This window comes from Podarcis melisellensis (genome assembly GCF_964234715.1).
Source record: "Podarcis melisellensis genome assembly, chromosome: 3".
Lineage (NCBI taxonomy): Eukaryota > Metazoa > Chordata > Lepidosauria > Squamata > Lacertidae > Podarcis > Podarcis melisellensis.
The window spans coordinates 100078780-100092369 of NC_138530.1; the positions used below are offsets into that span (position 1 = coordinate 100078780).

Consider the following 13590-nt stretch of genomic DNA (forward strand, 5'->3'; position numbering starts at 1 on the left):
TCACAAGTGTAACACTCGTCCTCAGGCCCTTTTTGCAGAGAGGTGAGTGGTGGTCATGTACCCATAGCTGAGAATAGTCCTCTGTTTTGGGGGGCTGGGGAACCTGTGGCTCTCTGTATATCAGCTCTCAACATCTCTGACCATCAGCCACATGGGCTAGGCCTCCCCATTCTATTCAAGGGACTGACCAGTTCAAGCCCTTCAAATATAAAGAACCCTAAGAAAGGAGAGCAGGGATCTTGGAGGCGCCCATCAGAAGCTGGCACATGGGCAATGTTTCTCATTTGGCAGCACTCATTGATGGGGCTGTGGGATGTAATAATCAGGTGCAGTCAAACACAAGATGGGTAGAGTAGACATGAAGGTTCCCTCAGTCCTCCAGCCGGAACTTCCTGCTTTCCAGGACTGAGACGAAACTTCCTATGTGCAACTTGAGATGGGCGTGGCCTCTCCTGAAGTAGAAAGAACCAGAACCACAGGCTGGCGACCATCTTGTCTCTCTTGTCTTTATCGATGCCATCTTAACAACAGCACTACTAAGATGCACCCTTGGCTTGAGGCCAAGAGAAGAAATAGGGGGCTTTCTCCCATAAGGAGATAGGTAAAGGTAAAGGGACCCCTGACCATTAGGTCCAGTCGTGACCGACTCTAGGGCTGTGGCGTTCATCTCGCTTTTTTGGCCGAGGGAGCCAGCGTACAGCTTCCGGGTCATGTGGCCAGCATGACTAAGCCGCTTCTGGAGAACCAGAGCAGTGCACGGAAACGCCGTTTACCTTCCCACCGGAGCGGTACCTATTTATCTACTTGCACTTTTGATGTGCTTTCGAACTGCTAGGTTGGCAGGAGCAGGGACCGAGAAACGGGAGCTCACCCCGTCATGGGGATTCGAACCGCCGACCTTCTGATCGACAAGTCCTAGGCTCTGTGGTTTAACCCACAGCGCCACCCACATCACCACATTTAAACTATGTTGTAACCTTTTAAGTCTGCCTTCTGGGAACCTTTGTGTGAACAGATGATCACTTGTGAGTAAACGTTTTATGCTTTACAGAAGACTGGGTAGCGCCTTATTTTAGGGGGGATTAAATGGGGAAAATACCAGGAAATATTTACAGAGACTCTAAGGCGTCTGAGCAAGCTATCTGCTGTGCGTGTGTTTAAGAAAGGGGAATGTTAACTCTGCTGATTTTGTTGAACTTGTAAAGACAAGTTGGGATAGGATATCTTAGACAATACATCCTCCCCCTCATCCCTAAACATTCCCACAGGGGCTGCCCCTTCTTGTATGGAGCTCAACTCCCCTCCACTCACCAAAGCCTTGCACAGCTTTGTATTCTCATCATTTCTGACCACTGGCCAAATTGACTCTGCTGGCTGTGACTTGCAGGTTTCCTTTGAACTGTGGGTGGAAGGGAGATGAACACAGCTTCTCTATTCCAGTGTGGACTTTGACTCCCCAGCTGAATTGGGCAGCTTCCAAAGCACTTTGCACTTGAGATAGGCCATTTTCTAAAATGCCAAATTGGAGTCGGAACCAAAATCTGTGATCAGCACATACTGAAGCGTGTAAGATCGTGAAAAGTAGGGAGGAAAACCATCTGGGTTGAGATCTAAGCATGCTTACGTGAAATGAGTAGGATTTCCTCCTAAAATCCATGTTTCACAGAGAGGTGCATGCTAGCAAACAGTCGTAATAAATACAGCTCAACAGAAAAGAAATAAATGCATTTTAATTGTTAAGGCAGTTATCCTTGTTAATGATTGAGTTACTACATAGTAACAAATTCAGTGCCTGAATAGATTTGTGTGGTAGGTCAAGGAAGACAGGATAATTTAGTAACATAGTAATAATCACTAACAGTACATATGACTGCCTTTGACATGATTCCTACATTTCTCCTGCTGCTGCTCATCTGAAGACATTCTAAGTGGCACATAACCAATTGTTTGTTGACCCTGGCAATGTTTTCCAACGATGGACAAAAATTTAATTTAAACATTTTATTCAATTTTTTTGGTATATGAATGCATAAAAATCGAAAGGCCTCTGAGTAATCTGCATAAATCTAACTGGATGTTGGGGTTGATATTATAGTACACAACAACAGATTCCTAAAAATTAGTACATAGCCCTGAAATTCATGCAAAATGTTGTAATTCAATTTTAAGGCCTTGTTTGGATCTACCTGGGTTCTCAAGCATCAAAATCATAGACTCCCCACATGTTTAGCATAAATCCCGATTAATGTAACTGAACTACTTTTGCCACAGCAAGTTCTATTTCTGAGCTAATACTGAAAGAACGTACTTTTAGTCTGGATTGAGCAGCATGAAGGGTCTATATAACCCCATTATTTTCTTATCCCAAACTGGTTTGTACATTATTATTACCCATGATTGTGCCAGGTTTCTGAAAGCATGCCCCCTTACCAGAATGGATTTAAAAGTTGAGTTAGATGTGGGAGTAACTTTTCACAGAATTTGTAATAAAATATCAAGGTGGCTGACCAAAAGTTAGCGAAGGTGTATGTGGAGAAGCAGTATAAATCAAGAAATATAAGGCCACTGTTTGCAGTGATTGTTGTAGCTGAAGTGCTCAGAAGTTGAAAATCTTCCTGATCTGTACAATATAATTTTCATCAAATGGGGGCTTCCTCTGGCTGCCAGGCTGCAAGAATTTCTTAATTGTGGGGATGTTGCTTACTCTTGTCTTGAAGGCCTAGATGAAAAAAGAAGAATCTCCTCTAAGAATAAGGAAAAACTTCCCAACATAGATGGACTTACATTTGAGAAAAAGACCCCATCCACCAGCTTCTAATGTTTGCTTTCCTCTTCCCTCCCCATTCCATTTTCCTTTTGAATCATTGTGAACTTTGGGCAGGGGTTTTGAAAATGTTATATGTTTTCACATGCATTATTATTGTTGTTGTTTCTAGACATGTACAGTGGTACCTCAGGATGCGAACGGGATCTGTTCCAGAGCCCCGTTCGCATCCTGAACAGAAAGTAAGACGCAACAGCGCGTCTGCGCATGCGCGTGTCGTGTTTCTCAGCTTCCGTGCATGCGCGTGATGTCATTTTGACCGTCTGCGCATATGCAAGCGGCAAAACCCGGAAGTAACGTGCTCTGTTCATTTCGAGTCACCGTGGAGCGCAACCCGAAAATACTTATCCTGAAGCGTATATAACTGTACCGAAAATGGTATTCTTTGATTGTCAAATTCTGAGTGGTTGAAATAAAGTTTTAAGTGCTATTATGACATGGGAGTTTTGAAAAGCAACCAATCTGCTTAATTATAAGCAGGGGCATATTTTTACAAGCATTGTAAAAGTATTCAGAGATAATTATAAACATGAGTCTAAATCAGTGGAAGAATGCATCTAGGGAAAAAGATCAGTGGTCCCATAGTGCTGAATCCACATGTGAAATCTGAACTTTATAGTCTTTCTACAAGCCCCCCCCCCCAATTTATAATCCGGTGAGCCTTTTTTGGTCAGGTTGTCTTGTAATGCATCAAACTAAGGCAATTCTAGCCAGGAAATGAAGTACTTTTATCATCAAGCAAAGTAGATGCAGAAGTCTAGATGCCTGACATAAGGACATAAGACATATCCCCCAGATGGCCACTTGGACTTGCTCTCATACACTACCATAATCACCATCATAGAGATGATGACATGCTAAGTGCAACACACTCCTATGACTGAAGTTTATCCAGTTGCTGTATTTGCACTCTGTGAATACACACAGTCTTACAGTTTCCGTTCCATCTCATTTCTCAGAACATGTCCTAGTTAACTCACTTGCAGCAGAGGAAAGGCAGAAAGAACATCAGGCTTCATCTCTTCGACCATCAGAATAGCTTCAAGCAGATGGACATCTGCCCAGCTGAACTTCCCACCAACAAGGAAATCTTGTCCATGATCTTTTAGAACCTGTGGCATACAAAGAAATAGAAGTCAGTGTTGAGGGTTTGTAGACCCCTGGCTCAGACTGGGCAACAGAGGCTCCTTGTGGATTATTTCTGCTTCTTTTGTGTTTCAGACATGTAAAGCTGAGAGGCAGGCATGGACTGTCCCATGAGAGTAGCCACTTGGATTTTTCATTCAAATATACATTTTACACACCTGCATGTATCTCACTGCGTAACACCGAAAGGCCCACATTGCTGTGATCCTCTGCTCAGTAGCATTGGAACTTGACTTCAGGGGTGGGAAACCACATATTTGCTGGACTCCAGCTCCCATCAGCCCAAGCCAGCATGGCCAATGGTCAGGAATTAGGGGAGTTGTAGTCCAAAAAGAAATATTGGTAGACTTGTAGGTTTATTATTCCACATTTAAGTGCTGCTGCAGAATTTTGCTGCTGCTATGGATGGTTCTCCCCACACACCTTCAGCAGTTAAGGTCTAGCTGCATATTCTACGTTGCTACCTGACAATCCCTTACCTTTTCATAAACTGGGAAGTATCTGGTTGTGGCCCTCTCAAAAATTAGGCTGGTCTGCTTTTCTTTGTTCTCAGGGGGCTGGAAAGGGAGTGTCATTATCATCCCCATCAGATCAGTTGTTCCTTCCACGTACATGTCAATCCTGAAAGAAGCCATTAGAACAGTTACTTTCATTTTTTGTGTTTCTTCTTGTTGTTGTTGTTGTTGCTGTCAATCAAAGTACAAGAAAATCAAAATATAATTACAGCATATTATACATTCCAAAATTAGCAGTACATTAACGATATAATGTATATAGTAAATAAAAAATAGAAACAGATTCAATAATGCTGTTTATCCAAACAGAAAAATATATAAAATTACTTATGTGACTTTCACCATTCCTAAATTTATATGCAGGTGAAAAATCATGACCAGCTCTAATACATTTCAGCAGCCATGTGGAAGGACATATATTTGTGCAACCAGTCAGTTGCAACCCAGCATGCATGGTGGGATCTTCCACATATGTATGGAAGGTTAGCATATGGAAGGTTAACAGGCATGATGCATGATGTGTTTGGCATTCTCATGTTATTGGACAGTTTCCCTCCCCAAGGAGCTTTAGCCTAAGTGTTCTTGTAAGAATCACATTGTGACATACTGTATAGCTCTGGGAATATAGAGATGCATAAACAGAAAGATGGTTAAATGTTTGCAGTTCAGGGCAGACATTCCGTGTTTTCAGCTTCTGTCAAGAGCTGGTTTTCTATTCAAAAATAAACCTAGAGTGAATTCTACATGTTAATAAGTACAGTGCTCTCTCCTTCAGGTCCTTCCCGTAGAGGTTGTGCTTTGCTGCGATGTAGCAGAGAATAGCTCGCGTCTGCACCATCTTCATCCCATCTATTTCCACCATGGGCACTTGCTGAAACAGGAGCTGTCCAGCTTTAAAGGAGAAAAAGATGGGGGTGAATGATTCAGTTCTCAAAAACTTAGTATTTCAGATTGATTCAGCCTGCCTTCTTTGAAAGTTAAAACTGAAGTATTGGGGTCTCTAATAAGGATCACATCTCGGTAGAGCAGCTTTCTTTAGGAAAATGTTGCTCCCCATTGGTTTGTATGATTCAAATAGAGATGCAAAAAGACATCATTTTCCATTCCAGCCTGTATTCATTCCATACACTGTTCCTATTCATCATTCATTTCTCTCTCCATTGTAATGGGTTTTAAAAAGATTTTTTATTGAAAATTTTCGAGATACAATACAATAAAAGACAAAGTAATAAAAAAGAGGAAGCTAAAGGAAAACAAAATGACAAAGACAAGAAAGAAAGAAAGAAAGAAAGAAAGAAAGAAAGAAAGAAAGAAAGAAAGAAAGAAAGAAAGAAAGAAAGAAAGAATACAAAGCCCTCTTTAGGTGTATCTTAATCTTTATCTCACACAAAAGTGGATGGACCATCCCATCTCTCACCTGGGGACCCTCCTTTCCCTGCCTCTCACGCAGGATCATTCATCAGCAATCCATTACTTTCCCACAGTGATAAAATTATGTAACTTACAGAATTAGTTACATAGCTTACATTGGTGTTACGTCATCCCATTCATTTTGGTGCAACGTAAACTCAACACAAATGGGGTGTTTGTAAGTACTTTCAAACTGCTTTCAATGTTGTGTTTTAATATTGCAACCCCCTCTTTGGGGCCATAGGGTGAAGAACGGGTGGGAAATAAATAAATATCAATTATGTGTCATTTGCAGACAGAAAGAAACAACAGTGAATCCCAGTCATATAAAGCGGATTGATTTCCATTCAGGACATGGGCAAATACACCAAGCTGGCAATTTCTGCTCCCACTTCCATTTCTGTTGAAATTCTATGACATCCCCAAATTTAAATTCCTTTGTGTTTTTCCTGTGCGAAAACCAAACCAATTTTTTTTTACCCATGAAAATAACAGTATTTGTAGACTCTGATGTGGACCCCAACACTAAGTGGTTTCTGAGGTTTTCATTTAAAGAATCAATGGTGGCTCCCCCTTAATTCTTTAAATATATCAGTCCCATGTAGAGAATACCTTCACCCATAGACTTACTCTTCCGTAATTTTTCCAAGTCTTCATTTGTTTCAATGAATTGTTCTTCAAACTGAAACAGAATAGAACAAACAGAATCATGTTTGTTTTTCATGTCCTAATTATCTTGAGAGAAATAGATGCGTGTCATTTTCCTTGACTTTAAAAGCACCTGGAGCTTGGGGGACTGTTTTGAAAACCTGCAAAATGCAATGCAGCCATTAAATTCCTTTTTCCCTGCCTCACTGCTGTATACCCTCGTATTGATTCATATTACAAAAAGGATGGTTGGGATGAAAAGGGCCCCTTTGTCTTGGCAGAAATCATGTGCTTGGTCAGTATACAATGCAGAGTTTCTTTCCTATGTTTATTTTCAGCGTGCCACACCATTCATACGATTCTATTGCTTGAAAGGACTTCAAAAGACAAACCATCCCACCCACTGAAATGAGATCATGTTGAAGATTCTGAATCATTCCCAGAGACACATTTGTCTTGGCCTTCCCTCTGTAGCTGGGAAGTGTCATCCCACTCTCTTATATATAGCATTTTCTATTATGTCAAAAATATTTTTTTATATATTCTAAAATACACCCACAGGTTCTCTGTTTTTGAAATATACTCGGAGTCAAGAGTGTATTTCATGCTCTTTATTCAGCTCATAGTGGTGAGGAGGAATGCAAGTTCCCCCAGAATGTCTGCTTTATATACATTATTTATACAATGGGCCCCATGTGATTGGCTAATTCCGAGATTCTACTGTAGGCCAATCAGATTGCAGATTCACTTCCACCTGGAGCTGGATTGGGTGGCTCCTGTGGACCAATCAGACTGCTGCATTCCGAATCCTATTGTTCTAGGACCAATCAGACTGCTGCATTTTGGATCCTATTCAGCTCAGTACATAACAGGTTTGCATGCATTTCTCTGAACTATATGGCTGATTAGATGACCTATATTCACTTGCCTGGGCGTACAGCCCACCAAACTCATTGGGATTCCCATTTAAGTCAACATGTATAGGATTGTGCTGTATGATTGAAAACAAACAACTGTTCCTTGAATTGGCAGCCAAATAGTTTTATTACTTGGGACAGACATTTTCCATGCAGCTAGGGTTGCCATATGTCTGGGGAAAGCTGGACATGTCATCTTTTGGAGGGCCGACATGCTGCTGCCAGCCTGAGCTGAGGACTAAAAGGCGCATGGGTGTGGCAGCAGCCCCAGCTCAGACTGGCAGTGGCTCGGGCTGTCCTCCTTTTTGCTCTTCAAGATATGGCAACCCTAGATTAACATCAGAGTCTTGTGGCATCTTAAAGCTGCCTAGAGTGGCTGGGGCAACCCAGTCAGATGATCAACATATAAACAACAACAACAACAACTAATAATAATAATTTTAGTATGGCATAATATTTCATGGACTACAGTCCACTTCATAAGATGCTTAAAACATTCTCCTGAGTTGCAGTAGAAGTGTATGTGTTTGTGTATACAGAAACACAAACATACAGAGAGAATTGTGTTAATAGCACAACATACTGCACATATATTCAGCTGTGTGTGCAAAAGAGGCCATTAATCTTAACTATTGCTAGTTCATTCATCCAGCATTGCCTCCCCGCTTTTATGGTCACACAAACCTCCACTCCAGCTGCTGCAAGGAGCCAGCGTATAGATTCCATCTTCCCTCTCCCTCGGACATAGTGCAACTTGGGTTTCCCAGCCATCTTTTCAGCCTTCTACTTTGTCAAGTACTGCACAACTGAGTTTCACAGTAGAACAATGTTATGGACTGTCCTAAAATGGAAGATACAGAAAACTGGGGATTAAACAGACAGAACATTGGAAGTGTTGGGATACAACTCCGCTTGTATTGGAGGCTGGTGGGTCTGCACGGGGAGAAAGAAGATAGAGAAGAAACTTTAACATGTGCTGAGCTTTCCTCAGGTGCTAGACTGATGCACTCACTCTAGCTGACCTCATTTCCTATGGCTCCCACTCTTATCTTGAGAGAGGAGACATTGTTATGTTTCTCTTGCAGGGAACAAAGAGCAGGCATGGCACTCTTTTTCTCCCTCCACTTTAATTAGCTAAAACTAGGATCTTTTCTATCAAGCATGTACTGTATTTTTTCGCTCTATAAGACGCACCAGTCCACAAGACGCACCTAGTTTTGGGAGGAGGAAAACAAGAAAAAAAATATTCTGAATCCCAGAAGCCAGAACTGCAAGAGGGATTGCTGTGCAGCGAAAGCAGCGATCCTTCTTGCTGTTCTGGCTTCTGGTATAGCTGCGCAGCCTGCATTTGCTCCATAAGACGCACACACATTTCCCCTTACTTTTTAGGAGGGAATAAGTGAGTCTTATAGAGCAAAAATTACGGTATTTCCTTTAATAAACCTGTCTTTCCTCAACTCAGAGCCTCAGTGTGATTGCATCAAGGGTAAGACATGCTCCTCATTGTTAAGCTCAGCTTTTAATGCTCATGCACTTAAACTCCGTCTCCCATCATTCAGCAGGTAGACTGCTCTGACTTTGTGCTGGGCGACAGTTTTATCTGTTGAATTTCCACCTCTCATACAGTTGTTAAAGGCACAAAGCGTACAGTTATCTACCTTTCAGGCCCTGGAAATAGAATGACTAAGCAGATCTGAGCAGCTTGAAACTGAGCTGTTGAACAAGCACACATAGAATCTTAGAATTGGAAGGGACCACTAGGATCATCTAGTCCAGCCCCCTAAAATGCAGGAATCTTTTGCCCAACATTAGTCTCGAACCCACAACCCTGTGATTTAGAGCCTTATGCTCTACCCACTGAGCTATCCCAGACCCTCTCTGCTTCTCAGCAGTTTCTTTGTTGAGTTTGGATCTTTCTCTCAGATCAGATACACAGAGTGAACTATGCCACCAACCCAAGTTCTTATAGCTGCTCCCTCTCTGAGAGGGCCAGAATTGATCTCAGAAGCTTGCAGGTGATGATGAACTGCCCCGAGACCTCCAGGTATAGGGCGGTAAATAAATGCAATAAAGAAATAATAATGGTGATGATGATCTGTTAAATACAATCTGGATTTTAGTATGCTGCAGCATGACCTTGCAATTAAGTTAAACATTTACCTTAAGTACGGGTTTATGTACCCTGAACCATTTGATAGTGATAGCTGTTGCAACCAGAGCGGCCAACTTTTGAACTGAACACAAAAAGAGTTCTGCTGGATTAGGTCAATGGCCAGTATCTTGTTCTACAGTAGCTAGCCAGATGTCTATGAGAAGCTTGCAAGCAGAACCTGAAAAAAAGTACTCTCCCCTCGTATTGTTTCCAGTAACTGGTATTCAGAAACAGGCTCCCTATGACAGTGGAGGTAGAATTACCTCTGTGTGATCAGACTGTGGAATTCCTCTTGAGCTCACCTTTGCTTATTACATTGCCTGAACTATTGCCTCTGTGTGACCTGACCTTGGACTGTCTCTTGACCTTGCCTGAATTACTAGCTGGGTGTCCAGTACCTGGACTGCTTTGTGGCCTAATTATGGACCCTTTCCAGCTGGGAGACATGGCCTGGAACTCTCCCAGTCTTCAGCTTCATTGAATGTCCTCAGGTTCCAGCATTATGAGTGTGTGTGTGTGTGTGTGTGTGTGTGTGTGTGTGACTCCTCTATCCACTTTCTCTACACCATGCATAATTTTATATATGTCTATCATAATTTTATACACCTCCATTTGCTCCTGTAGCTGTGCCTTTAATGGTCATGTGATGTCCTATAATAGTACTAGTCTCCTCTGCCTTGTATCCTGGAGTACTGTATCCAGTTATGGACACCACAGTTTAAGAAGGTTATTGACAAGCTGAAACGTGTGCAGAGGAGGGTGGACAAGTTGATACAGGATCTAGAAAGGAAGCCTTATGAGCAGGCATAGGCAAACTTGGCCCTCCAGATGTTTTGGGACTACAACTCCCATCATCCCTAGCTAACAGGACCAGTGGTCAGGGATGATGGGCGTTGTAGTCCCAAAACATCTGGAGGGCCAAGTTTGCCTATGAGGAACTGTTGAGAGAGCTAGGTATGTTTAGCCTGGAAAAGAGAAGACTGAGGGCCCTTCAAATACCTGAAGGGCTGCCACATGGAAGATGGAGCAAAATGTGCCCAAGGCCCTATAAACTAGGGATTGTCATTTGATATAGCATGCCTGTTTATTCAGCTTTCATTCAATCTTGAACCCCTCCCGGTTCACTACAGTTTCAGCATTTTGTTGTTCTTGCCGTTTGCTGTGCAGCAGGGCTTGTAATCCATTTAGAAATGTTTGAGCCAACTTATGTAACAAGGAGGTGTCCGCTTACGAAATCAGCTGGGTTCTGTAACCTGACTTCTCTGACTCATATCAGATGTGCATATATACTGCATGGGTTGCAATGTGAATATGCAGAACACTGTCTCGATACATTCCCCTTTCATTTCCCCGCAACCCTGCTGGCTGAGTGTGTTCAATGTGTTTGGTCCTTCGTGTTTTCTGCTTTGGGTTCAAAAGAGCACTTGCCATTCTTCTTGGAAGTGGTCTAGACACCTCAGTTTATTACAGCTAGCCGGGGGGGGGGCAGTTGTCCCACTTTTGTGGTGACTATAGCCCCTCTGGACAGCAATAATATGGGAGCACTGGGGAAACCTTGCAGAACAAACTCAAACTGAATAAACCCAACTCGAATGCACTATTATTGTGTCAGAACATGCTGCAGAATACAGCCACAAAAAACCACCAGCAGTCTGGAGGGGGTCTCTTGTCTCCCAGGTCCTAGTCCAACACTTCAATCGCTACACCACACTGAAAGGTGTTTGTAAGAGAGGATTTTTAAAAATAAAAAATAAAGGGAGGGAACACATTCTTCCCCCACAGATTTGTAGTTTGGACGGAACTATCCATTTGGTAATTTGTATGTGTGAATTGAAAACTGCGCGCTTCCTAATTTGAGAAGAAATTAAAATGTTAAACAGCAAATAAAACTTCTGAAACAATTGCTTTCCTTAAGGGTCATGGAAGGAAAGTTTCCCCTCCTCCTCCTAGCAGCCATCTGAGACTCTCCAAAAGGTTTCCAGGAAAAAGTCGTCCCTAACCGCTTCCTCTCTCTCTTGCCATATTACTATTGTCAGCTTGTTCTTGTAGCAGTTGGTAAATTGTTCCAATCAAATCTCTGCGAAGCCCGCCTCACTTTCTTCCCTGCAACATACCACAAAACCCCAGAATAGTGGACCTTATCCAGCTTCTTCTCTGTTCCTCTTTTCCCCCCTCTCTACCCCTCCCAACACCCTTCACAGCTCAGGAAAAGAAACTCCGGTGATCCAACGTCTAAGTTTGTCAGTTATTTCCCAGCCACGATATATCCCCTATCAAAGCTGCCTATCCAATTTGCTTATCCAGCTAGTTTTAATTCTTGCTAACATTTGCTTTCACCTTTTTAGATTTTTTAAAATCCCTCTTTCCCCTTTCCCCAGCACAGCAAGCTAGCAACATGCAAACTTTGGCAGATGTCAAGTTTATTTTAAACAGCTCAACTACTGGCCCCATTTCCCCTCCCCTCCAGCCCTCGTTTACATGGCAGGAGAGCAGCGTCTGATCCTGAACTGTTACTTCCAAGCTTCTTGTTTTGACTTCCCTTCCACCCACTGTACCGTAGTTTCTGCACTCTGCTTTCCTTTTCTTTCCCTCCACGCTTTAAAATCCCACCGTCCTGCTTTCGAAAAAAGAAGAAAAAAAGCCCTTGTTCTCCTTTGCTCATCTCTACTGTCACCCTTGCTGCACTTCTCCCTGGTTTAAATTACTTCCCACATAGCTGAGTGCAGAAAGCAAAGCACTTCGCATTTTCCAGTACTAACCTCCAAACCTGAATCCCCTTCCAGGGTCTAGGCAAAGAAACTGAGCTTTGTTTGGTTTGGTTTTGGTTTTTATTCCACCTTCTCTGAAGATTTGCACGGGGGTGGGGGGTTATCCTGTGACAAAAGCACAACGCCTGCTGCACAGATCCAATCAGCTTTGCCTGAGTTGCCCACAACTTTCTGACACTTGAGTCTCTCTCGCCCACCCTTGCAGACGGGGAGGAGGAAATCTCTGCAGCGTCAGGACTCAGCTGTACAGTAGTCCTATAAAATTCCTGAGGCGTGGCTCCACTCTGAACAGAGAATATTCTGGAGACTAGTTTATTGTGGACAGAGTTCACTTCATCAGACACATTCTATGTTATCCTCGTGTGTGTGTGTGTGTGTGTATTATAGTTTGTTTGTGTGTGTAAAAAAGATAAAAATTGAAATGCTCATACGCAGTACTATTTTTGTAGAAAAACAGGTGCCAGAGCTCACCCTAAACTTCCCCCCATGTTCTCTTAGAAGGAGGTTGGCACCCACCTGAGAGATGCTGGAACTGAGTTCTAGCAAGTTCTGGCTGGGGGAAAAAGCCCTGCTCATATGCTGATAAATTGTAAAATGCCTCACCGCTTCCCTCTTCCAGCACCCATTCCCCTATTATTATTGAATTTGTAATAAACAGTTACGTGGGTGAGAAAACCTGACTGACAAGACTTGTTTTGCAAGGTAGTCATTTGATAATTGATTGGATAATAAAAATAGGGGAGAGAAAAAACCTTATACTTATAACCAATGCTTTTTTTGTGTGTTGAAGGTGCTTACTGGTATGGAGTAGTGGCCATCTTTTGTTGCCCGTGGCAGCCATTTTGTGCTGGCACCCACGGCACTTTTGTCAATATATGAGTACTGGCACCTCTCTTTCTTTTTCAACCAAAAGGTTATGATACTACGATCCTACTATGTATAGCCCCGCTGAATCCAGTAAAGCAATCTTTATTTTTTAAAAAAGACTCCTTTCATTCCTCACTTGAAACAGACAGTATTGATCCCACCAGCAGGAAGAGAGGAGCAGAAGCCGGGACAACTGTAAAGCAGGTAAATGTTTTGCCACCATTTCTCTGCTTTGCTCCCTTCTGAAGGGAGAGGGGAGATGTTGGAGCATCCATGAAGGACCCTGGACCCAGATGTTAAGTTGTGGGTGAACATATCAGAGGACACAGCGATTCTTCAGACA

At 42.6% G+C, this 13590-nt stretch overlaps 1 protein-coding gene across 1 annotated transcript; it reads right to left on the reverse strand.

Annotated features, from left to right (window-relative positions):
- Positions 1 to 1710: 1710 nt before the first annotated feature.
- On the reverse strand, positions 1711 to 12546 carry LOC309367208 (glutathione S-transferase-like). The gene is made up of 7 exons (XM_081906599.1): positions 12372 to 12546; positions 8145 to 8301; positions 6526 to 6577; positions 5244 to 5376; positions 4450 to 4591; positions 3805 to 3936; positions 1711 to 2719 (listed from the first exon to the last, which is right to left on the reverse strand). The coding sequence occupies exons 2-7, from the start codon at positions 8229 to 8231 to the stop codon at positions 2597 to 2599; spliced, it is 669 nt and encodes a 222-aa protein (XP_081762725.1). The 5' UTR covers positions 8232 to 8301; positions 12372 to 12546; the 3' UTR covers positions 1711 to 2596.
- Between the last annotated feature and the right edge of the window lie 1044 nt (positions 12547 to 13590).